Raw genomic sequence first — 26,671 nt, 5'->3', positions numbered from 1 at the left:
TATTTCCACCTGCATACATACTAAATCGCGCTGACCATCGTTCAGAAGTACACATTCCATCTTGCTCAACCAAATCTCATGCAGACTCCTTTTCCTACCGCACCGCCATCGACTGGAACCACCTCCGTGGTTCAGTGACATCAATTCCGCCCATCGCTCAGTTCAAAAGTGTCACTAATGATTATGTAGCACTGTTATTCTTATTATCCTGTCACCGGCTGTGCTGTCTGAGGTTTTCCCTGGGTTTTCAGTACTGGGTTTTCCAAAGACTTTCCTGACAAATGTCGGCACAGTTCCCCCTGAATTCGACCCAGGACGCACACTAACCCCCTTTGTGCCCCACTCCTTCCTGCTGTCCTCTCTCCATCCGTCCACGTCTGGGCCGACTTCAGGGGGAACTGTACAGACATTCGTCTGGAAAGTCTTCGGAAAACCCACGGAAAACCTCAGACAGCACAGCCAGTGACAGGATTCGAACCCGTGTCACCTCCCAGTCTCAACGTGGCCACCACTCCCCTCTGCATTACTAACGCCCTGAGGGTATTTAAATGAATAAATAAATAAACTTGCAAGTAAATGGCGTAGCTTCACCCCACCCCAGTGTGTGCACTCATGGCCTAATGCATCCCGTGCTCTTCTTCCTTCAGTGGAAGATTGCGAGAGGAACGACGGCTCGGAGGAGAAGCCATACTTCATGTCCAAGGAGCTGATGAAGATCCTCGGGAAGAAGAACAAGTTCCAGGACGTAAAATAAGCGCAGCTTTTACTGCCGTGCAAAAAGGGCACGACAGTGCTCAAAACTGTGAGGCAGCGTGACTTTCCTCGGGGACTTACAATACCTCAAGCGCTTCTCGGTTACGATGCATGCACACGATTTCTGTGTGCGTTTCCCCCGAGCATGTGATTGTTTTGTACGTTTCATTCACCATACCCCCGTCATTTAGTATAGTTTCTCAGCACATCGGATCAAGCGGCTTTCGTTGAGGGATGATGAGTAAATGTGCCTCGTGAACTTTTATGATGCCTTTGCCAAAAAAAATATGGGTGTTAGGACGTTTGTAGCCTTGTCTAGCTACTGTGACAGGACTCAATGTGCTGCTCTCAGTGGCCCAATGATTGTGTACGTATATATCAGGAGCAGTGCATTGTTTTAAGTGTTGTGACACGTTGATACTGTTGGTACCCAGTGTGCTTGCCAGGAAACGCAGGAAAGCAGCTTCGGTGTAAGGTCATACCAGTGATAGGTTTGGGGACTGCAATGACGTGATTCTGCCCTTGGCGTGATTCTGCTCTCTGAAGCATGGGTCACAAGATCATAACAATGACATCCTATTTTCTTTTGCCTTTTTTTTTTTTTTTCTCAAACTGAATATAATGCTACTGTCCCAATCCCTTTAAATTCTTGTGAACAGCCTGCCATAAAACTACTCCAGCCAGAATGTATAGTTTCCATGCCAGAAAAATGCTGTTCTCTCAAGCTACAGCAACACTATAAACTGGGCTTTGCAAAGTGCCACTGAAATGTAACTGAAATGTACTTAAAACTTTGCCAGGATACTACTATCGGCATTTTTCGAGGAGGTTTCTCCAAACTCTCCGTATTTTCATACCTAAAGGAGCTACGTATATAAAAGTGCACTTGTTCTCGTGTTTAAAAATTGCTAATGCCTCGTTCCTGTTATAACTTTTAACTCGCATAACTCTATTTTATTTCTGAGATGATGAGAAAGAGTTCACTAGAATAAATCTGTTGATTCACCTACGTGTCTGGAATGCTGAATATTTCATAATTTTTGACTACCCACTACTGCAGGGTGTCTGCCAGCCTGGAAAACTGGGAACTGTCAGGGAAGTTGCAAAAAAAGAGCAGCTGAAGCCAGGGGAAACCATAGACAGCTGCCATGACGATATGTAGCAAATCGTGAGCGGCCATGCTGCAGCAACATGCCGAGAGTAACAGTTCGTCAATGTGAGAAGCTCAGAGGCAAAAAAGTAGAGCAGCCTCACTAATAAGCAGTGATGGCCAGTAGTTAACTACATGTAGTTAAACTACTAGCTAAACTACCTGATTGTAGTTATAAAGTAGTTAACTACTTGCAGAAATGTAGTCCAACTACTCGTTAAACTATTATTTTGAGTAGTTAATTACAGTAGTTAGGTTACTGCAGGTGCCAACTACTTCAGATTTTGCTGCAAGCTTTACGGCACGATTGATCTTCTGCCTTTTACTTTGAGCTACACGTTTGATGAGAATGCAGGTTTCGCTTTTCAGTTCAGTTTATTTATGACGTTTTATGCAAGGTGCAGAGCAATTGTATCGTGCATGCGTACGAAATCTTCACTTTCGTCACTGCTTGTGATTCATATTTCGGTGTCCAAGAACACTATAGAATGGGATTGGTGTAGATAGACGACGTTAAATAGTTAGAGATGTAGTTAAACTACATTGCAGTAGTTAAACAAGTAGTTTTAACTACCTCACCTGAATAGTATAGTTAAACTACTAGTTAAAGTACTCTATTGCGAAGTAGTTACAGTGAACCCTCGTTAATATGACCACCGATAATCTGACATTTAGTATGCAAATCTCCCCCGTTAGTATGACAATTCCGCATTACGACCAAAATTTTCGGGGACGACCATGGTCATAATAACGAGGGTTCACTGTATAGTTAAAGTACCGTAGAAGTAGTTAGTGGCCATCACTTCTAATAAGTGACCTTTACCAGAAAAAAAAAAAAACAGACAAGCTTCACAAGTGAGGCACAGTACCAGCTCTCCCTACCGCAGGAAGCAAAATATGGTTCTCTTACAGGCGGTGTCTGGACAAAAGCCGCAGTTGAACTGGAGACGCGATCGGAATAGTGGGCATCTGAAACACATGTAACCGGAATACTGTACAAGTGGTTAAATTTGTGGGCTCAATAATTCGTGAATTTGCAAATGGTCAGGGTCAGGCAATAATTTGCGGTACCGCAGCTTTCGGCCCTGCATCTGGCGTCTTAGGAGCCCTACACCTTGAACTTCTGGGAAGGAGTTAACAAAAGGTATCACAACTGGGCAGTAACCTGTTCCATTTGTCTTCCCCTAGAACCCTTCTGACTCTGATAGTGAAATTGTAACCTCTGCAAAGGCTGATTTGCATGTCAGCGCGCTCAAACTCATATACGCTGGCTGTATGATCCAGGCTTACAAGGAACTGGAATCAATTGATGCAGACATTCGCGCGGGATTCTTGAAGGTTGAGCCATACAGTCTCCAAGTGGATATCGTATCAACTTTAGAATTCCGGATTCCTTGCAGACGCCGCTTTTAATGGGGGACGTGGGGATCAACACAAACTTTTTTTTTCTTAATAGATTATGAAAATTTGCACACATGTTGATAGTGCTCTCAAAATGAATTAACCAAAAAATTACGATATCTCAAAGACTTTATTTTCACATTTTTTTTTTATCTCTGCATTTTGTGAAGGGACTGCTAAGTTTGAAGAATGCAACAGAAGACTGTGTTGGAGTGTATTCCCAAATGTATGGCCAAGGCCCTCTGTTTTCTGCTGCGGCAAATTCAAAATTCCGCGCCACTGACTTGTAAATTCTGTGATTTTCCGAGGCGAGTAGTCAACAGCTGCATGAAATGGAAGACACTTTATTTTCTTGGATAATGTGGGAACCAAAAAATATGTTATAAAATTACAGATTCAAAGCACTGTTCCGGCTCAGCATTACATACATGATATCTTGTGTTCTCATCTGATGCGGTCTGTCGCCTGAAGTCATTTTATACCTGCTGAAAGATCTTTGAGCACCTACAGAGTTCATAGGAACTTTATAGGAAGGAGTTTACAATACATGCCATGGGGAAGTTACCTTTTTAGTACACCCCTTTTTGTTCTTGGGCTGTAGCCATTATTTAAAAGACTTAACTTCTTGAAGGCAACCTCCCAGACATCAAATCAAAATCCTCCACTGCTACCGCTATACTGCATACGGGAGGGACGCAGACCCTTCCTCAGGTGAAGTATACACAATAAACTTGGGCTAATGTTATTACACTAAGCTAAATTACAATCTGTCTGTTTTTGACATGCAGCATAAACAATTTCGTAAAGCAGGCTTCAATTTTGTAGGGGCGGCTTCACTTCATGCAGGGAAGCGTCAGGTGAAGCCCACTTTCGGGAGGTGTCGTTCGTATTCGGCGAATAGTCAAAGTATCCGGAAGCCCGAATATTGGGCATTTCGATTCTTTGAGTGATTGATATTCGATTCGAATTTGAGAACTCTAATATCCACACACCCTTAAAAATAAAGGATTCCGTGAGACTCTGTGCCAAACGAAGGATTCCGCGATTAATTGCGAATTCCGCGGAATCACAGAATCGCGGAAAACGAAGGGCCTTACGTATGGCTGAGGTTGTGAAATTCTTAGTTTTCTTTTTTTTTTTTTCAATTTCCAGCACGACAACTTTTGGTTTTCATTTTTTTCCTTATGTGGTTGCAACTCATGTATCTGGCATAGAAATGTATGACAATAGCATAAATTACAAATTAATTTAGTTGAAAAAATAAGAATGTCACGACCTCTAGGAAGGTGCCGCGATTATAAGAGAATAAACTGCACCAAAATAGACCGAGTCGATGTGGAGATATCAGCTTCACAGGCAGAGCATGTAGAGCGAGAAGTTTTTTTTAGAAAATGAAGTGCAAAGTTTAACACTATTTTTACTGCACATTAGAGGGCCCCAGCACCATAATCTTTCGAGCACGGTTTCTCTTGCCCTCCTGGCTCTCTGTTTGATGCACTTTAGCTGTTTTTGTATGACCAAAAGTCAGTCAGGGCAGTAGACCCTTGTTCTACACTTTTGATGGCTTGAACAGCCAGCTGAAGTTCAGGAACTCCATACTTGAAGGCGTGCATGATTCACACACTCTGTTCCCTTATTTTCGTAGTAATAACCACTAATCTGCAATTGTGCCACAGTCCTCAGGGTCCAGGTTCATCTTCGCTGCTCATGCAAGCCTGGTTCCTGGAACTAAGATTTCCCGTCTCGAACATTTTGGACACAGCGTCTTACTGAGTAACGAGTTCAACATGACCACTCTGCAAAGCAGATACTCGTCGGGGTTCTGCTGTTCCTCGGAACATCTTCCAGAACAGCGGCCACATGTGGTCGCTTACACTCCGCAGCATGTTGTGCTCAGTGAAAACCAGTGAAGAGGCACTTGGCACATTATACGTAGGGCCTGACTTTTTAGGGTTAAACCCGTATCCGCCCGATATTTACCCCCCCGAACGAAATCTGTAAAATTCGGGTTTAACCCGAATCTACCCGAAAACATCCGGGTCGCGTGGCGCACTCGTATGCGTGCATTAAAATAAAGTTTGATAACATTGCTAAACATTAGTTCCATGTTAAGACAAATTTTTATTAAACAAAAAAAAATCACCCGAATGCACCCGAATTCCTGACGACAGAATATGCCGCAACAGGATTTAACCCGAATACACCCGAATTTTCGAATGAAAAATATCACCCGATATTTACCCCCCGAATTTGGCCAAAAATAAAACCCGAAAAAGTCAGGCCCTAATTATACGAGGAACACATGCAGGTATTTCTTCTGCTTGGAGAGCGCCATCGAAGGAGACAAAACTACGGTACGTGGCTGGACTGACGATGGGGCGATAGCACGTCTCCTCGAGAAACACGGACACAATGAAACACACGACGATCTGCTGCGACCTCCAAAAATGGACGGTCATGCCACAGAACAGGTTTACGGGCAGTCGAATTCTTCGGGAACGCGACTGCGCTGCTATTAAAGGAAAATGAGAGAAGAAACCTTGTCGTGAAGGGACTCATTATTTCATTCTCCACATCACCACCAGCAATGGGACAGGGTATCGTCCCTGCTGATGAAACTTCCCGTTTATCATCTTAAAATAAAGTTGTTGATGGAAGAAAAGCTCCAATTTTCTGGGAGACTGGAGGGCAGGTTCGTTCAATGGGAAGAAAGAACGAAATTCGGGTGAGTTGGCAGGTATGGATTGAGTATGCCATCGACAGTATCCTGTTTGCTTGTGCTCGGGAGTAGGCAGCTAACGTTACGTAGCTTCGGAAAATCCGTTTAATTTGTCTCTTCCTGGAGGCCCGAGCACTTTAAGGCCTCGAACGTCCTGCTCATGTGACTAAACCAGGCAGGAAGTTGGAATGTCCCGGAATGGTTTTATGCTGCCGCCGACCGATTTTTCGGACCCCGATTTTTCGGACGTGCTCGATTATTCGGACTCGTTCGCGGGACGGCCGCGGGTCCCATAGAGTTGATATATAAGAACGTCCAAAATTTCGGACGCCGTGCAGCTCCGTCGCTCGATATTTCGGACTCTGTTTGCCCAACCCGCGAATTTCTCTCTTGGGGTGACGGAAAATATTGGTATCATCCGAAATTCGTGTCAAAAGAAATCAACCAACTAAAATATCGAGGCAAAAAAATAGGCAGTAATGATTGTTCATTTTGCATTCCTCTGAGTAGAAGAGGTCTGTCGTAGCCCTTTTGCGTCTTCGTTTTTGGCCAACGGCCCAGCACGTGCTGTCCGCCCGCGAGTCGCGCTACGGCGCTGTAAAGCGAGCTTCACCTAAAACACGCATGCGTTAGGTGAAGCCGACTTGCGGACTTGATGACGGCGGTACCTCTCACAGTGTACGTTGACGAAATGTCGCTTCGGGAAATAGAAGCTGATGTTATCAGGCAGAGCTGGAAGCGCGTTAGGAAAACATCGACAAATTTTTGCAGCCTACTAGGGGTTAGTAAAGTTTATTTTGAAGCAAAATTCGTTTTTTCGGACTGCTCGATTATTCGGACTTTTGCGCGATCCCCGTCGAGTCCGAAAAATCGGACGGCGACTGTAATTGGAGGCCTCCAGCCACAGTGGACTCTCTGGCAATCGTACAAAACAGATTGAAACTGACGCAACTTGCATGGGCTGTAATCACGAGATGACAAGTATGAGCTGCTGTACACGATGTGAGGTAGGACAGGCATAAGTACCACTAGTACCGCCGAAACTGCTTCTTGAACTTTTCAAAATGGAAATCATCCGTAGCTTTCTCGTCGTCGTTCCTCGACTTGAGGGAGCCCTTTATGCCTGCGCGAAACGTGGATCACCTGTATTTCAATACATGACTTCGACACATAGAAATATCTGACAACACAATACACACCCTTTCCCTGCCAGCCAGGTATTTGGGGTTCAACACCCTCTGCCTCCGCGATCACCACTACTGGCTTGGACACCGCTGGTTCTCTTTCTTTCGGTGGCCGTTTTAGATTCTGTCGTCTGCTACCGTCGTCGATATTGACTATTGCAACGGAAGAGATAAAGCAATTAAGTACGAATGTACGCCATCGAGGAAGAATTGGATGGAAATGGATTGAAAGAGTTGAACTTACATCGGTTGTGCTGCACAAAATTCACTGCCATGTTGGTAGGCACAAACGAAGTCTCTTTCTCCTTCTTGGACATGCGTTCCTTCAGCAGCTTCATCTTGGCTTCTTCCGTGGCTTCAATATTGCGGATGCGTTCCCTGCACACACACACACACAAGCACAAGGTTTCTACTCCACGGCAACTAAACAGTTTGGTAATGGTCCCTATGCTATATCAATATAGCCCTGTGTTTGGTGCCCCCGGTTTGAATCGTTGTCACTCGAGGTAAAACTCCCAGGCACGAACAAAAAAAAAGCTAGAAAACAGAACTTGCCAAAGTGCAAATTCAGCCACCAACACAAAAGAACAATTTGGGGGAGAGAGTAGAGCTTGGAGGAACCATGTGACATCCACTCACAAGGCAGCATTAAGGGAATGTCCATAGGTTGGCATGGGTCCACAGAAGAGATGGCTCGCTTCAGGGTCTTTAAAAGTTAGAATGACTTTGTACAAGTATTGTCACTTGTCCTGCTATCTTTGTTTTGGCTGAAATTCCCTACTTGAAGAGTTAGTTAATGAATTTCAGGTACTTAGTCACCGTGTAGTTGCATAATCTTTTCGAGGGTATGTGTTCGCCTGGCTGTAGCCATACAACTCAACTGCAAAAACGACATCTACGCTGCTCTTATAGCTTTTTTCTTTTTTTTATAAAAAGTCTGCAAAGGAAAAAGAAGAAAGGACCTCCCTGTATACAAGTTGTCCATGTCAACGGCCGCATCTTACAAGGGCAACCTCCTAGGTCGACGTACTAATTAAAAATGGTTAGTCTATTTAAAAATCTGTCTATAGTTAGCGTGAACACCTTGTATAAGTAGGGCCCGACTTTTTAGGGTTATAACAGATTATGCCCGATATTTACCTCCCGAATCAAATCATGAAAAACAGGGTTTAACCAGGTATCTCCGTGAAAACTGCTGGAACAGGGGAATCCGAAGTCATCACAACTAACACACAACTATGTTATAACTGCATAAATATGCTAATACAAACTGTAAAAACAGAGAACCTGCTGCCTCTTAGATGCATAGACTAAATATTGGTGCGCTGTGTCTACTGGAGTGTCACGTGTATCATGCGGAGTAAACCAAAGATTTACGCCTGATCCAGCACGATTCAACCAGAATCAGGTTGAATCAGGTTCGGTTCAACCCGATTACACCTGAATTATTGAAGAAAAATATAACCCGGTATTTACCTCCCCCCGATTTTGCTGGAAAATATAATCCGAAAAAGTCAGGCCCTATGTATAAGCCTCTGAAAAACGTATCCCACGCTCACTCAATTCCCAGGTCGACCTCGGGGATTCCGGACAGCATCTGGTTAGACAACATCTCTTCAGACTTCTTTGAAGAAGATTTGCGCAGGTGTTCGGGCACGTGAAATAAGACGTCATCCGGCCCAAGTGTTCTGCAAAGTTTACACGAAGGATGGTGTACGCTAAAACACGTGGGATCGCTCACACCACAGTCTCATAACAGGGGCTTATTATAATAGCATATTATGTAGGAAGCCCCTTATAATTTTTTTCTTTATATACTGCACAGTTGCTCGACTCACTTTTCAGAAGAACCCTGAGAGTCACTGTCTTGCTCCTTTCCTTTACGCTTGGCTAGTTCTTCCTCTATGTACTTCATCCTGCGGATGCAAGCATTGCACATCCTTCAGCAACGTGACAAAGCTGGTGTTGGTGCAGGAAGACAAAGCAAAGTGCGTGAGTCCCTTACGGCGTTCTGAAACGCTCTGCCGTACTTGGACCTCCCCTCCAAAGGTTGAAGGGAGAGGTTGGAAGTGCATATTTTGCACCATACCGACATAACGCGGGCATACCTGTTGGTAACATGTATGCTTAAATCAACAAGGATGCAGGGCTGAATCCTGCTGAGAACACAAGCAACCCTGCAGCAAGGTACGTGCTGGAGTCACTAAATAGGGGTACAGAGCATAGCATTCCTTCTCCGCGCCGGAGCGGCCTTTCGGTGTCCGCGATTGGGCCGATCGTGTCACGTGGTTTCTCCTTCCAAGAATTCGCTGTCCGTGTTGAGTATCCTCCGCCCAAAACTGGTTACCTCGGAACAGCGCGCTGTTCTCCAGCGGAGAAGGGGGAAACTGGTGCCCCCATTGGATATTACCAGGTTTAACCCTATCACACACAGGGCTCTGTTTGTGGCTGGTGCCCTTTAGGGGCGTACTTCCCTTTCTTGTTCCAAATCCTAATTTAGTAACAATTTTTCCGGAAACGTTAATGGTCCATAACTTAAATCAAAGGTTCACTGTACTTTCACGTTGTTCGACATCCAGGGGAAGCATAAAATCAAGATGACGTCTGTTGTAGAACAACAATTAGGACAACGCATCACCAATGCCCAAGCAATGATCTGAAAGACATTTATCATCCTTCAGATAGTTATCCTTCAGATGTTAATCATCCTTCTGAAGCACACGGGAAGGATCAAGGAAGGGTTTTTGTCAACTGCCGTCCTTCAATTAACTTAACCACTACATTCCCTTCCTGACGCATATGTGCATGCCTCGCAGCAATGCAAATGCTATTTCGATTCAATCAATTAACCAAATAATAAACTAATCTTCTAACTGCTAATTGTGCTGTGGCAGCAGAGTAAGTCTCTTGCATGGATATTACAGTTGCAGAACTTCAATACAAGTGTCACACAACATCATAAGAACAAAATATACTGCACAAATACCAAAATATACTGCAAATACCAAAATATACTGCACACTCACATGTCTGCATCTTCATCCCTCTGATTAGTTTCGACAGAAAATGTGTTGCCGAGATTCACGGCATCCAGTTCGTCCACAACTACCCTGGAATGTGAAAAAAAAAAAAGTGATGTGTTGTCAGAGGCGCTCACAGCCGATAAACGAGCATCCATGCACAATACCAGATTTATGCATCACGCATGCGATTTGGGGTCTTGCTGATCATTGCAGGCTGTGTAGCGGTTGCGGCGTTGGATCAGTTTCATTGGTACAAAACATTGTTCGCGCATGATTCTCAGTCATTATCCTTCCCATTACTATTATGAGGCAGCGTTTGCAACGATATTTTCCAATCTCGTTAATTTATCGGCTCGTATGGCAGTATTTGTTGTGCACATTACGCATACGTCTCATTTCGATATCTTCGATGTTCTTGATTTAGAGCACACTTGTAACAGCTGATGTCTTAGTGAGACCTCAAATATGGGACTATCGTTGTGTTTGCTGATCAAAACCTAAGGAGGCACCACCTCCTGGGTTCTGGCCAATAAGAGGACGAGGAGGACAGGCACTTCCCAGGCTTCCGCTCTCGCCTAAGAGATGGCGCAGTGTTACTGTTGTTTAGCGTGTCACAAGGCTTAAGCCACGGCGCAACAATCGAGCTGACGTCTGAACAAGGCTTAGGCAGGAGTACAGTCGCCGACTGATTTTTCGGACCCCGATTTTTCGGACGCGCTCGATTATTCGGACTCACTGCCCTTACTGAAATGTCCGTAGGAATGAACACTAGCCTGTTTGGCAGCAAGCGCAGTTACATCACCATTTGTACCGAACCAGTTCAGTTAGTTTGAGTAACTGAGCCCAATTTCTTCCCGAATTTTGCGTACTGGAACTTTTTCCACCCGAATTTGCATGAATTTATAGCACATGTTAACTTACCCAATTTTTACTCCCTGACTTTAGAAAAAAGAAAATCCTGAAAACTTCAGGCTCTATGCTCTATTTATCTGTAACCTTAGCCTCATGCACCCAGTGAGTACCGTAATTTCACGCGTATAAGCCGCACCGCAGATAAGCCGCAGGACGCGTTTTTTGGGACGTTTTGAAAATTTTCTGGGAGATAAGCCGCACCCGCAGATAAGCCGCGGGCAATACGAGACGACTGATTTGTGCGACAAAGGAGACCATAGAGAAGGCCATAAACCCTGTGGTCCATACTCCGGGATCGGCACAGTGTACAACAGAGGAGGTCAGTTCTGGAGTTCTACCAGGATCGGATTGTGCCCTTGTCAAGTGTTTTTCGTGGACTGATGGGTCAGTGATCTTCCAGAAGACGTGAATCACTGTCACCACTTTCCTTAAAGCTGCTTGGGGGAATGCACCAGGAAGATCAATCTACTCGAATGTGGACCCGTCCCTGTTACGCACTGTTCGTGTCGGCAGGACAGTGCTGTTCCAGAGACACTGTCGGCCCTTTCGTTAAAATCGGCGTATGGGGAAAATACCAGAAAAAAATAGTCATCAGATAAGCCGCACCGGTGGATAAGCCGCAGGGCGCCCGTGAGAAAAAAAAAATCGCGCATAAGCCGCGGCTAATACGCGTGAAAATACGGTAAGTATACGTTACCTTTTTCCTTTCAGGGCTTTCATGTCGATCATGCCACCCGATTTAAGCTTGAAGGGGTCCTCCTGGAAACACATCAATGGATTCAATTTGTGCACAGGAACCTAACTAAACGTTGCGCTAACTAAAAGTGGGCTCGCAAAATACTCACAATCACCAGCTCCTCTTTCGTAGTGAGCTTCTTCCCAAGATTCAGACCAATGATGCTCACCCCATGTGGCCTTTTTCTCAGCTTCTGTATTTCTTTAGTGTCTTCCAGTATTTCTCTAACGTGAGAAGCAATAACAGGTAGCTTTTCAGCACACCGCAGCTCAGTTATTGCAATACAGTCATATCTCGTTCATCTACAACACGGACAATAGGAAAACTTGGTATCCTCTCTGATTGTTCACGAATTTACTTGCTCAAAGTCAGTCCCGCCTGGGATCTCGGCCTTTGTCAAGTCGCCTTGCTGCTTTCTGTCAAGTCTCATTGTATGATGGAAATAAAATTGGATTTAATTTAATTTAATTGAACATTGCTTCTTCATGGCAATGTCCACTTCAACGGAGGGTCGGGAAGCACAGCGGATGCATTCGCCACACAGCACCATTTATCTGACGCATCCGTTGTGCGTACCGACCCTCCCTTCAATGGGATAGTGGATCATCCCAACCTCGTTTCCATCTGTATATCAGCACCGAAGACACGCGCTCCGCTGTTTGAGGGAAATCTGCACGCCGTTATACTTGGCATGTGGCTCTGACGGAAGTTGAAATGCTATCATCAGCGGCAACAAGCTCATCTAGCCCCGGTATCACCAATGGCGGTTAATACTTGAACCGAGATCGACGGTGCCCTAACTTGAATTTTACGCTTAACTGTGCTTCACAAAAGGCAGTTATTATTACAGAAACATTCACCACCTCACCAACTGGTGTTCGCAAAAAAAGAAGAAAAGAGAAAGCACTGAGCGTTAATTGCAAGTTTTAGCAACACTTCATCTTGATTCAAAGTTACCAACATTGGTAAAACCGGACCTTAGAGCGCCAAGACTTGCCAAGACAAGTGTCCTGTACTCGATTCGCTTATCTGGAAATTAGCTATCCAGATGACTGAAGTCGAGTACTGCGGCTCTCGGACATGCGAAGCATGATTGTCCAGCACAGATTACCACGTAAAACTATACCAAGCTGTCGTTACGGTTACTGAAAAAAAAAAAGAAAAAAAAAGTATTAGCGCCTAAAGACATGAGCAATGTGATAGGTTAGAGTAACATGCAGGCAATAGCATGGACTGTAATGGCCAAGAACCCCAATGATGTCGTTCGCTCTCGATGATTTGTATGACAAACGACATTTCCAGGATACATTTACTCAGTCATTCAACAACCCTTGCCTGCACCATTCTTTCACAGTTTTTCAACTCCCGACTTTTGCTCATTTTCAGCGTCGTGGCACCACAGGTGAACGGGCGATTTCGATCACTCTATTTCGAGGTACACCTGTCAAAGCGTATCGTGGTCTTGGAATATGACGCGACGGTACCAAGCTTTCGGAGGAAACGTTACATCGTATGTCCCGCCCTCGTTCTTCGCAGTATATAATCTCGTTTGTTTACCTGGACACCTCTTCCTCTGCCTCCTTGTCAGAATCATCATTTTCTGTCCCTCCTCTCGAACGAAAGCACTTCCGTTTAGTTTTCCTACTTTTAAACACAATTTTTGGAGCTTCAGATTCTGCAGACACTTCACCTTCCGCCATGTTCAGCGTTCAGTCTTTCTATGGCTAGAGACACAGCTATGGGCTATGGCTAAGTATCAGGCTAGAATTTAGAATTTACTAACAGATATATATATATATATATATAGCGTTACTTCTTACGAATTATAAATAAAGTAATACTTTTAAGATCACTCTGAGATTTAATGTCATCATACTGCAGTATGTAAGGAAATGTACGACAGGTAGTGGTGGCAGTAGCAGCAGCCGCACGAGACAAGAATGGCGTCTTCCGTTACCGAAAAGGCATTGGAAGTTCTTCGGTTTTTGCCACGGGTATGTCTTAATAATCTTAGAGACACGCCTGGAAGTCACTATGCGAAGAAACCACATTTCAGAGGAGACCGTCGAAGGCGATTATTTCCACATAAGGGGCACAAGCAGCGTATGGGCCATGCCCGACTTGGCTTCGAAGGTGGCCAGTTCCCGTTTTACCTTAAAGTCCCCATCGAAAACTACAACAAAGGGCATCATCTTCGACGACAGTATCCTCCCATCTCGTTGCAGCAGCTCCAAATGATGATTGACCTCGGCAGGATCGACGCTAGCCAACCCATTGACTTGGCCACGCTCTGCAACACAAAACTTTGTTTCGTTGAGCCCTTTCAGCAGCATTTCGGCCTCCAGTTAACGGACGAAGGTATCGACAATTTCAAGGCGAAAATAAACATCGAAGTTCAGCATGCGAAAGAGCACGTTATTGCGGCCATAGAGAGGAACGGCGGCGTCATCACCACTGCTTTCTATGACATGGAAAGCGTGATGGCACTGGTGGATCCAGAGAAGTTCTTCCTAAAGGGGATACCAATACCCAAAAGAATGCTACCTCCTGAAGACGGCATTGGGTACTACAGCGACCCCAAGTCCCGGGGCTACCTTGCTGATCCTGAACAAGTTGCAAGCGAAAGGTTCTTTTTAGCACAGAAGTACGGCTACGTGCTACCTGACCTGTCGAAAGATCCAGACTTTGCAATGTTGACTGCTCGCAAAGATCCTCGGCAGGTTTTTTATGGGCTAGAACCAGGGTGGGTTGTCAACATGCGCGATAAAGTGATATTGAAGCCTCGTGACCCTGAGTACCAAGCGTACTACAACGAATGAGATGTTGCGTTAGCTTCCTACTCTAGGTATCTCCTGCTATACAGTTAGATTTACAATAAAACAAAGATGAGGCATCTTGAGCGTTGTTCTCGTCTTTGCTGGGTGACGTGACATAGCTTTTTTGGAGGGAGATTCTGAACTTTGGTGAATGCATCGGAATAACGTGTTGCAGCATGTTGCTGATGAACAAGCTGCTGTGCACAATAGAGATTTTCTACGATATGAGTTATCAGCTTGTCCCTGGTGCCTTCTTGTGTCCTGTTCACAACTGGAGATGAAATGTGTGTTTATGGAATTCTAGCATGTTTTGTCATTATAGTTCATATATCACTTGATTTATTTTTTGATTTATTATAGCTAACTCGCATTCAGCAGCTGTCACATCAGGTAACCTATATTAGGCCCATCGTTGTTTTTTGTCATCTATATCTAATTTAATCTAATACCACAAAACATATTTGAAATAGAGTATAAATACTCCCCCAGAAAAGTATTGGGTAAGATACCAAACAACAACATAATTTTAAGAGGTTGAGTCGGGGGGGGGGGGGGTTAATCTCCAGAGGCGATACTCTACAAGAGTCAGATAACCAAAATTCTAGACATAATATTTAGAATACAGTATCTTGAACACAATACTCTAAACACGTACCAGTCTGCACCTGTGGAATTTGTAATTCCGAGGTGTTCGAAGTCTCAAATCGATTGCAATGCACTGGAAATCTTGTCATGATTGCCACTCGATGCCTTTCCTAATACATCTTCGTATTAGCCTACACGATACTTGTACATATCAGGTGTTAGTTTGTTGAACTGATTGAGTGCCAATAGGGCCCAGCCGACAGGGTCGTTTGGATTTAATCCACATGGACTTTATCAAGTGGATTTTTTGGGACCTTATCCACACAATTTAATCCAGATTTTTTATAGAGATTTTGTCCAGATGTGATGTGAAAGATAATCTTAATTCAACGTCAGACGGCAAACTCCCACCTATATTTTATTGTGGTGTTGGAACAGGTACGCGCAACATTAACTTCTTTTTTTTAACTTTTTAACTTGACTTTTTTTAAGTTTTTGGATATGACTTTTTCCCGTTTTCTTCTACTTCTGCCCAATCAGGGAGAGGCTTTCTTCTGCTTCCTGGTGGTATTGTGACTGACGTACGAGAGCTAATAGAGATGTGTAGCGTCTACGCCATTCACCCACGCGTACATGGGACCCTACGTTGTTTCGGAAAACAATTAAAATTTAGTCATTGTTCCATAAAATGTTCCATAAACCGAAACTATGAGAGGTTACCCGAAATCAAGAAAAACAGCAAAAACTCTTATGTCACATTTTAGGCTTGTCTATATTTTCCAAAAATATCCGGGTTTTATCCAAAAAAGCCTACTGGAGAGGATCTTTTTAAAAATATACGGATTTTTTTCAACCATGCCAGCCGATGATGTACAGTCTCCATGGTGATGAGATTTCCATGCAGCTTGTCTTGCTTCCCCGTAACCATCGCGCCATAGGAATCTCCTCCCAACAGAACATACATCACGGCTACAGTCACTATATAAGTCACTTATATAGACTGTAATCTCGGCCATTGCTCCAAGAGCGGAAGTTACAATTGCCCGCTCTTTCCAGCCCTTTCATAGTGATCTGACCCACAACTGGGAAATTATTAATACAACTTTCTTGAATCTCTGGCGCTTCAGGCGACACCCCTTGATAATCAAATTGTGACCGGAAGGTGAACCTGACTCTGCAGCGTAGCGCCCTTCAACTCAGCGTTGGCTATAAATGCTTCTTGCCCACCATCGGCGGGCAAGAAGCACTTGTACACCTAAGACGGCGGCTACAAAGGCTTCACCTGTAAGTATTAGAGATGAGTCATCTTCGTACGCAAAAAGCGGAAGAGCTGTGGAGCCAGGTAGCTAGAGCATGCGCGTAGGAAGTGAAGTTGCAGGAGCCTCCAAAAGCGGATTGAAGACCACATGGCATTGAGAGCAGAGGACAAAGGATAACCCTGCCGCACATCGGACTTTATCGGAAAACTGGCAGACAGACCCCCATTGAGCCCAATAGTAGTTGAAGCTCCGTTGTACAGAGTTCTGATCCAGCCAGTAACCGTAACGGGAAAACCAAAAGCGTGCAGTACCTGGTACATGTACCCGTGGTGCACCCTGTCGAAAGCCTTCTCTCGGTCAAAAGAGGACAGAACTGCGGGTTGAATGCAACTATGAAAGGGCATCAAGCAGCGCAGAAGAATGGAGCTGCAGGGACCCTCCGGGGACAGTGCTGGCCTGCCATGATTGATAACCCACAAATCTACTCCTGGCCAAATGACAATCAAGCGAAACCACTCACCAGCGGCATCCTGAAGTCGTGGATCCCATCCCGCCGCTGGTGACCAGTTGTTGCGAACCCCCAGATTTGGCTGCTGCTTGGTCGGTAAAATGGCTGACGGATGGCAGGCGGAACGAAGGACAAGATGGCTGGGCAAATGAGTTCGACGCATAGCCGGACATAACACTATGAAGACCTGCCCTGACAGCCTGAGATATAGCTGCGTCTCCGAGGTCTGGGCCACCGAAAGCCAGCCGGCAACGACGGATCCAAATTTGAAAGTTGATCTCGGTAATTAATAAAGCCAATTGTTTACGCTGAACGCGCGGAACAGGCAACGGTTCTAGGAACCCCACGGTGGTCCAGGCGACAGTCGACAGCTGAAATATCTGGGTTACTCTGCGCCACAGCAAAAGAGGAACACGACAACGCCGGAAACAGTGCTCTGCGGTTTCACACATCCCGCAACGGGCAACCGTCAGAGCGAGAGATGTGAAAACGGTGTAGTCGCTCTCGAAGAGGAAGAACGTCGTGGGCCAACTTCCACTGAAGACTGGCGTGGCGTGCATCTAGCCAGCCCGCAGTGATTCGACGCCAAGACAGCTTCGACGGCACGAAACCTAGGGCTCTCAACGAACCACCTGGTAGCAGATCCCAGAGAGTACTGCACTAATGCGCACGCTGGGTGTTCGGGAGTGTGCAATGCCTCGAAATAAACGCGCGACTGAAGTGCAAGGCACTTGTCGAGCACCACCGGCAAGGCTAAGCCGCCTCGGTCACGTGTACGGTGCAAGCGGGACCTCGCGACCCACTCCACCGAACCGCCCCAGAGGAAACGGAACGCGTGCCTAGTGATGGCAGTACGAATTAGTGGTGGCGGCGTGGCAACGACTCCTAAAAACCACAAGCGACTGTAGTACCAGACCACTAGCAGATGAGCGCGAAAAGTGATGGGCAAATCAACAAACTTAAAGGAGCATTAAAGTGCTACGAACATTGCTAGCTGTTTCTTGTGGACTTCTATTCTTTATATGATTTATATCACGTTTTCTAAAAAAAAAAAAAAAAAAGCAAAGCATATATGCAGCCTGAGAAAATAAGATTACGATCACAAGAGTAATATATCCATGGCTTTCTCAAAATTCACAGTAGCAGAAAGCAAGGGATAGCGGCGGTATTGTGGCGCCACCTGTTAGCCACTCAACCAACTGCGCCGTGAAAACTGTCGGACAGGCTGCACACTGTCGAGAAGCACGGGATTTTCGCTGTACAAGCGTAGTTAATTTCGGGCTGCACCACTCGTTCTTCCCGTGGTATCTGCGGTCCCAAAAAATCGTGGTTGTGTCGTGGACAGCATTCAAACCCTCCATTTCGGACATCACGTAGCCGGAGAACGCATGGCGTCTCCGAAGCGGTAGCAGACGCTCCGGCCTGCGCGATGTTGCTCACCTCGATCATGTGATCCCAGGTCCAATGGGGAGCGTCCTCACCACTTGCGTCACATGTGACGCGTGTGGTGGGGCTCATCACGTGCCTATCGTGAAGGCGAAGGAGGGTGTTTCGCGCACGGGAGGTTCGGGGAGCTATTGCAGGCGTCCCAATTTCGCTACGGTTGTACTAATTGTGGGAAAGCTGTTTTCGGCCGCCTAACATTCCATACTGACCAAAACCAGAAACAAAGTTGTGGGCCTCTAGACTGCTCCTTTAAGCTGCCGCAGGACGGCTCTGCAACGATTAAACACTCGTGGCCAATTTACGGTAGGTATGCCAGTGCAATCAAAAGTCACGCCAAGAATTTTTACTTCTGGCCTCACTGGAACACAGAAAGGAGCCCCGCAGGAAAGCTGGAGGTTCAAAAACAGTGCTGCATTTTTTTATCTATTCAGTCTTGTCCCTGAAACGGCTCCGTAATCCTCAAACGCCTTCAAAACGGGCCCTAGGGAACACTCGCTTGAAACGATCGCAGAGGTGTCGTCTGCGGACGCAAAAACAGGTGGGGGGCATCCATTGGGCAGTGGCAATGTAACTGGAAGCGAGCACAGTCTCTCGAGTAGAGGGTTGGTGGCAATGGTTGGTGGGAGAGAGGGGACATCCTTGACGGACCCCACAAGTTACATCAAAGGGGGACGACAGTCCGCCAGCAACAGAGACAACGCTTCTAGCGCCCCCATACAACGTTCCCACATACCTGACCCAAGCAACGGCGAACCCATATGCCCTCAGCCTAGAGAACAGGTACGCGTGTCGCACGCGATCGAATGCCTTGGACTGATCGAATGACGCCAGCAGAGCGGGGGCATGACCACTGTTAATCCAGTGGATGGCATCACGAAGAGCGATTCTATGAAGGTCTGAGGACCTGCCGGGGACGAAACATGCTTGGCAAGTATGTAACACCTTCTCCAACAGAGGTGCAACGCGCAATAGAAGAGTTTTAGCTAAGATCTTATAATCGCTCGTCAGTAAAGTAATCGGACGATAAGCGTCTGGGTCCAGTTCACGAGACTTGTCTTTGCACAGAAGAACAACAACACCATTCTCATAAGTGGGCATTTTCCTGCGGCCTCACACATCCTCACCTCACGAAGCACAGACTTTATTGGCCTCACTCACCCTCACCAAATTTTCCTCACCAGTAACCAAACCTTAGTCGCCCTCACCCTCACATTCCATTTTATACTTTGCCCTCACAAACCTCACCTCAGGGCATCGGGATCCCGAGAGGCCTCACCATCCTCATCCTCACATGCCTCCACTTCATGAGGCTATTCACAACACTTATGGCCTCACGTATCTTCACCTCATGAGGGTCCTCATCCTCAAGTGTCCTCACCTCATGAGGGCCCTCATGTCCTCACGGCGCCCCGCGCACTTTCGCCTAATGAGGACCCACATGGCTTCACGAGTCCTCATCCTCACGTGCCCTCACCTCATGAGGGCCCTCATGGCCTGACGTACCTTCTTCTCATGAGGACACTCATGGCCTCATGACCCCTCATCCTCACGAGCCCTCGCCTCGTGAATACCCTCGTGGTCTGACGTGTCTTCAAGTCACTAGGAGGCACATGAGCCTCAAAAGAACTTTCACGTCATGTTCACATGACACGTCGGCGTTGAACTACTGTGTCGGTAGTTGCTACTAATGATACTGCGCGGCATTGAACTGTTTATAGGGTTTCGTGCTGTGCTTGGATAAATTTGGTAACAGTTGCTACTGTCACAGTGAGGTTTAACGTTAGTGTTTGGCATCAACAAAGAGGAGCCCGAACCCGTCACCTCATCCATGAGGCCCCTCACGAAAGGCCTCATGGCCTCATCCGTGAGGTCCCTCAGGAAAGTCCTCACGGCCTCATCCGTGAGGCTCCTCACAGAGTACGTTATACTCTGACGTATTGATGGCCTCACGACGACTGGCTCATGAGGGCCCTCACGGTGGGCCTCATGAGGGACAATGTCTCACGACTGTCCTCGTGAGGAACGTTCAGCGTGGTCTGGACTCGCTCACCCTCACCTCATCGTCGTGAGGTGAGGGTGAGGAGTCTTCATGAGGGTCCTCATGAGTGAGGATGCTATGACCATTGATGACCAGCTATGACCATTCTGCATGCTGGGGCATAGCAACCCTTGGGTTAAGCAGATGTTAAAAACCCGAGTCATGCAAGAGCCAATCACACTCCAGAAGCGCTTGTAAAACTCAACTGGGAGGCTATCAATTCCAGGGCGCTTTCCGCTCGTCATTGAGGAGACAGACGTAAAAACTTAATTTTGCGTGAGCGGCCCTGAGTCAACATGCTCCACTCGTCACTCTACTGGGGAAAAAGCCGATATGTGTGTATGTGTGTATTGGCATCGAGGCGGAAGACCAGTCACAAGGACTGGCTCCCATATAACTATCTCAACAAGCTAGGACTAAAACTAGAACTAGTGCAATGCCAACTCCTGCTTGCGAAATCACGTCACGTTAAGGATTGCTGTTCGTGCTTGTCGTCGCCATGCAACAGACCAAGACTGCGGAGAGTTGCGTACGGGATAACGGCACGAAGGAAAGTATTGCTTAGTAGTGAACAACGTACCTTCCATGCGTTTCTTCGAATAGCACAGACGAAGTTAGCCAGCGTCTTCCGAACTCCATAGCACCAAGGACTGCTCTCTCCCTCTGTAAAACTCTGCGAACACCCACTCGAACGAGGCTTAGAACGTGTGACGGCCCCCGAGCGCGACAGCCGTGTACTGCTATGCAGCGCGCAATCCACACTTGGTAATTTATCTCTACGGCTAAGAGAATGAACTGTCGTCTATCCCGGATTGGAACGGGGGGTTGAAGGAGCGTTAGAATGGTGCCCCACCGAATCCGTGGAACCCCATACAGCTCCTCAACTCCGTGCCACATGCCGATATATGAAATTTACTACGACGATTGTCGCAAACACGCAGCTGCATTCTTGCCACCGTTGTATATCATCAGTGACATCACCCGGTGGTCGCTTCTGTATGCTGTTGACCCAACGCTTTCATTTGACATGCCAAGCGGTTTCCCTCGCCTCTTTACGTCTCTAGTGCGTCGTTTACGACTTAGCGTCGCATTCACCCCTGCACTCCGGTATAGGCTGGGCCACAGCACCACGGCGCTGTGTACAACTTGTGGTTTACCGGCAACAATCCGACACATTCTCGAAGACTGCAGCCAGTACGTACGCGAGCGACGGGCCTTTAAATCTCAACTTGAAATGCTGGATCAGAGGCCATTCAACATCTGCAAAGTTCTCGGCCCATGGAGTAACCCTGGACACCAGTGCCGTGCACTTGGCCACCGGCCTCCTTCACGAACTGTAGGGATTTCCTTCCCTCGTCATCCTTTCATGTGAACCTTTTTGGAATGGGGTAGGGTCCTGCACTCAACGCAGGGAAACATCCCACATCATCATCATCCATTCATCTATGTTGTTGTTGTTGTTGGTTTGATTCACCCATGTGCTTGATATGATAACTGTTCCCTAAAGTTAGGTTTCTGTCTTTAGCCACTGCTAGTGTTTTGGTTGTTCTTTGTTCTGTACATAGCTTTTAGCTCTCACTTACCGTCCATTGCTGTTTGTGCGTGTTTTCTTGTGTCATAGTCATGTTTCATCTCATTTTGTGTAAAAAGTTTACTCTCCTCAATAAGCAACGAACTCCTAACGAGAGTGTATTGGCATCAAATGGAAGGCCGGCCACAGGGGCAGGAACTCCTCTGTATTGGCTCTCAGAGCGAAACGACGAAAGTTACTACGACGATTGTCGCAAACACGCAGCTGCAGCCTTGCCACCGTTGTACTATATCGTCAGTGCCAGTTGTCCAAGTTTGCCGGTGTGGTGGAAGCTTAACGATAAAAGTGTTTGACTCTTCCGCCCCTTAGCGGTACGCAATGGAGACCACGTTCCACTTTTGAGAACTCGTCATGACCGTTGTTACAGCCGTTACAAATGTCGTTGCATGCCCCTATGCACCACCTATATACAGGCGGCATCCTGCAACCTGCTCATCTACCGAGGACATTCGTGTTAACATCATTATGTGAGTTGGGCCGCTGTGGCCTCTCCACTGCAAAATGTGGTAGATGTACCACGCATATATAGAAAATAGGTCTACATTTTGTGTACGTCTCTATTTTGAGAAAATTGGAAGGTATTTTTCCAAAGTTTGGAGATCTCCAGCATTCGTCTTATGAACTTAGTTATTATGCTACCTTTGTGGAGTCATGGTAGGGGTCCGAGAGACACGGAACGAGAAGGACGGACGACAAATTTTCAGACTCGGCAAAAGGTTTATTACAGAGACACAACCATATACCCAAGAGTCGACGCAGAGGAGTCAGGAGACAAAACGACGGAGTACTATCACATTGCCACGTGTGGCTAACTCAACAGATTCTCCCAGTAACATCTGTCTTTTATCCCTTTCAACCGCAAGTACACAGATGGTCTCATGAAACAGCGGGGCACACCCACTGCATTCTTTGAGATGAACGGCCAACTCTGAGAACATATTCCTTTTCTTCTTTCTTTCTTTCTTTTTTTTTTTTTGACATTACAAGAGTGTTCTCGGAGACGTTCGTTCAAGCAACGTCCACTCTAACCTTTTTGGAAAACTCAATGACTGTACAACATCGCGCAGAAGCAGACTATAGTACGGTAACTTGAATAGAGAGCATTCAAGTACCGTATCTTAATTGCTAAGTTGGTATCCTGGGAACATTTTCAAAGGTCAGTAGTTATAGTAATCTAACTTAAATACATTTTTCTGTAACTTCTACTCATTTTATAAATTGCTTTGAGTTACCTCTCTATGCGTGACATGGTGGTCGAGCCGTGCTTGTGTAGAAAAAGAGGCTCCAGTTTTTTTTTTTTTTTTTCAAGTTCGACCTGTTCAATATTGTTCCTGGCTACTAGCCCCCTAGGTCATTGTCATATTTCGGAAATTACATTTCATTACTGAAAATGAACGTCGTAATATGTAACTGCAACGCCTGAGGAGGAGATCCCGAACAATTGCTCACTGGACATTTAGTCACTCATCCAAAGGGTTAGGGCGGCCAAATGCTCAACAGTCGTATGATCCGCTGTCTGATATGATGACTGCATGATAACTGTATGTCACTCCATTTGACATGGTGCATGACATGTACTATAGTACAACAAGCCAAGTACAGTTTATTGGAAGGAAGCATCACAGAAAAAAAAACAGGACAGGTAAAAGAAATGACTTTTTTTTTGCTTGGTACACCTTTGGAGATTTGTTTTATTTGCGAGCAGAGATAAAATGGAACTGAAAGCGGTCTCTCGTGCTGTTGCTGTGGGAGGCGATGACAAGGGTATTTAAAAAGGTGTCGCAGGCGGTTGGATTTCCAACATGTGTGCGGTGCCGGTTGTAGCACGATTACCCTTCTCGCGCTGTTTCCCTGGCGTGCCGCTTCCATCGTCTCCATTCCTCCGTAAGCTGCGTTGCAAAGCAAATACATATAATAAAATCTCACTGTATGGCGTCCTCCTTCCTCTTGCAAACGCTCGATGAAATTCTTCGATGAAACGGCGTTGGATGCCGGACACCGTGGCTACCTGCATCAGTTGGTCTATGGTGCGGGAATCAGAGCTATCTTATCAAAAATGAGGTCACCCGACGTGTTGACAGGTGAGGAAGGAAATACATTTTTGGAGCGTTTTGCACTCCGGTCTCAGTGAATGCACTGAACAAGTAAACGGCAGCGATGACAAGCACCGTGTATTGCAACTAAGAAAAAACAAGGATGATCATTGCTCTAGGGGCCGCAGCTATGGACTATGACAGAGCAGTCTTCAAATACAGTGAAATTCTTCCAGGAACTAGGGTGGCGAGCTCTTGTACCATAACGCGTGCATTTTTCACAACAGGAAGTTTCCATTCCGGTACCCAGAGCCGGTCACACCCAGTGAGTCGAGACAAACAGACAAGGTCCTGAAGGAAGTAGGAGATGATCTCCACGTAAAGTCTGCGCACCCTGGCAAAGCGAGTACACACATCAAAGTAAAGTGCTGAGGATACACACAGTGGCGTAGCCAGACCTCCAAGGTAGGGGGGGCTCGATACGAAAACTCCCCCCCCCCTCCGCTGATCCTGTGTCGACAACACACACACATACGTGTGCACACTGCAAACTGAGGATTAAAAAAAGGAACGAAAATAGTTTATTTAGACGTTCACAGTACGATTACATGTATAGGCTGTCATGACCAATGAGGTGGTGTCACGAGATTGGAAGTATTTTGAAAAGCTGATACTTTGAAAACCATTCAAGAGTGCTTCTTAGATAGACGCCATGAACTGCAAGAACTTCGCGATCGTCACACGGATCGTCGTGTTCTCGGATTTGCACGATTTGTGTAGGTCGGTCCGTGGCAGGTAGGGGGGGCTCGAGCCCCCCCTAGCCCCCCCGTGGCTACGCCACTGGATACCATGCACAAACTCCACCCGTACCAGTGAGCCTTCATCAACATTTCCAGCCGGCCGACAACGAGAAACGCCTGGGTTGCTGTAACTGGATTCTATGTCAGACCGAGGAAAGCAGAAACTTTGTGAACTGTGTCATTTGGGTTGATGAGGTCCACTTCTGCCATAGCGCTCAAATGAATCGCCAGAATGTGCACCATTGGAGCCAAACAAACCCACACTGGCTACGGGACTGCAAGCGTCAGTAGAAGTGGGGATTCAATGTATGGGCCGGGATTTATAACGGAGCCATGATTGGGCCAATCTTTTTCACGGGATCCCTAAATGCCAACCGCTACTGTAGCGAAAATTTAGGTGCCGTGTTCAGCTTTGTTGATGACCTGCCTCTTGCTGAATGGACGCGCGTATGGTTCCAGCACGATGGGGCACCACCTCACAGAGCGCGGCATGCAGTACAGCTGCTTCGTCAGATGTTCCGGGAGAAGTGGGTTGGCCGATTTGGTCCAGTGTCATGGCCCGCCAGGCCTCCTAACTTAAAACCGATGGACTTTTACATCTGGGGTCGCATCAAAGACGAAGTATACAAAAGCGAGCCAAAAGTCGTGTTTTTAGTGCCACACTATACCTCTTGTGGATTCGTTTTTCTGCCTGTCTACTGGAATAGCAGCGTCGTTTGGAGAGGCCATGTACTGCATCTTCGAAAGCGCGTGCAGCTGCTTTGCCCCGCTAATTTCTAATGATTGCAGCCGGACACACGCGCGATGTGTCGTGCCAAAGGTGCCATGTGCGGTATTTTTTGTATTTTCTTTTTAAACAAATGTTACCGCTGAGGGGAATGTAACGAGGCTTTCTTTTTATTTTGACGCATCTCGCTCTTAGCAGCATCAAGCTCAATATAATGCATCCTTTGCCGCGCTTTGTGCGTGTAAGTCTGTGCGACAGAAAAAATGAAGGAAGTACTAAGGAAGGAACTAAGAAAGCAGAACAAACAAATAACAATCAAAAGGATCTATGATGCAAAACCCGAGACTGGGGAAGAGACGAAAAACAGACGTTGAAATTGAGAGTTTGTGCGCGTCGTCTGCTTTTCGTCTTTTCCCCAGTCTCGGGTTTTCATCATGGCGTTGTAAGAATTTTCAAAACCTTTCTTTGTCTCCTCAAACTGGAAGCCAGGAAAACTGGAATCCCCATGACCCTAGCACGCCTTTGAAATGTAAAAAAAGGAGAAGAAAAAACAACAACAAGAAGACCTCAACACTTCAACTGTGAGCGTATCCCCAGATTCTGGCTGGCAGCAAAGTCAAACGGTTCTGAGAATCGAGTCTAGGTATCCCTTCAAGCACTATTCCCCGCCACCACCTGATCATTTCCGCAAAGGTACATCTGCACTGTAGTGCTTCGGGCTCCGCTTTAGTGATGCCAAACACTAACGTTAAACCTCACTGTGACAGTAACAACTGTCACCACATTTATCCAAGCACAGCAAGAAACCATAAACAGTTTAATGCCGCACAGTATCATTAGTACCAACTACCGACACACTAGTTCAACGCATACGTCTCATGTGAACATGACGGAAAGTTATTTTAAGGCTCACATGCCTCCTAGTGACTTGAAGACATGTTAGGCCATGTGAGTCCTCACGAGGTGAAGGTACGTGAGGCCATGAGGGTC

The 26,671-nt window shown here is 46.3% G+C and overlaps 3 protein-coding genes across 8 annotated transcripts in view; 2 read left to right on the top strand and 1 right to left on the bottom strand.

The window, feature by feature from the left end:
• The window catches only part of LOC135368190 (choline transporter-like protein 4), a 71,748-nt gene extending 69,986 nt beyond the window's left edge, over positions 1–1,762 (top strand). For all 4 annotated transcript variants that reach the window (XM_064601317.1, XM_064601318.1, XM_064601320.1 and 1 more), the window contains one exon: positions 648–1,762. In XM_064601317.1, the coding sequence (XP_064457387.1) occupies positions 648–754 (107 nt within the window). In that variant the 3' untranslated portion in view covers positions 755–1,762. The remainder of the gene's footprint in view (positions 1–647) is intronic.
• A 1,653-nt stretch (positions 1,763–3,415) lies between these two features.
• LOC135368192 (splicing factor C9orf78-like) lies at positions 3,416–13,589 on the bottom strand. 3 transcript variants are annotated; one of them, XM_064601323.1, is made up of 10 exons: positions 13,436–13,589; positions 11,988–12,102; positions 11,840–11,901; positions 10,234–10,317; positions 9,046–9,123; positions 8,767–8,895; positions 7,452–7,585; positions 7,223–7,360; positions 7,050–7,146; positions 3,416–3,627 (listed from the first exon to the last, which is right to left on the bottom strand). In XM_064601323.1, exons 1-9 carry the CDS (start codon positions 13,576–13,578, stop codon positions 7,052–7,054), a joined length of 978 nt encoding a protein of 325 aa, XP_064457393.1. In that variant the 5' UTR covers positions 13,579–13,589; the 3' UTR covers positions 3,416–3,627; positions 7,050–7,051. The 3 variants fall into 3 exon arrangements, with proteins under 3 accessions (XP_064457393.1, XP_064457392.1, XP_064457391.1); XM_064601322.1 differs by lacking the exon at positions 3,416–3,627 and adding an exon at positions 6,800–6,984; XM_064601321.1 differs by lacking the exon at positions 3,416–3,627 and having other exon boundaries at positions 6,800–7,146.
• Positions 13,590–13,795: 206 nt separating this feature from the next.
• Positions 13,796–14,777, top strand: LOC135369517 (large ribosomal subunit protein uL15m-like). The gene has a single exon (XM_064603099.1). The coding sequence runs from the start codon at positions 13,819–13,821 to the stop codon at positions 14,695–14,697; it is 879 nt and encodes a 292-aa protein (XP_064459169.1). The 5' UTR covers positions 13,796–13,818; the 3' UTR covers positions 14,698–14,777.
• The last annotated feature ends 11,894 nt before the right edge of the window (positions 14,778–26,671 follow it).

The sequence above is a fragment of the Ornithodoros turicata genome, chromosome 9 (assembly GCF_037126465.1).
Source record: "Ornithodoros turicata isolate Travis chromosome 9, ASM3712646v1, whole genome shotgun sequence".
Taxonomy (NCBI): Eukaryota; Metazoa; Arthropoda; class Arachnida; order Ixodida; family Argasidae; genus Ornithodoros; species Ornithodoros turicata.
The sequence above is the reverse complement of the archived record's forward strand: the minus strand, read 5'-3'. Positions and strand labels throughout refer to the sequence as shown.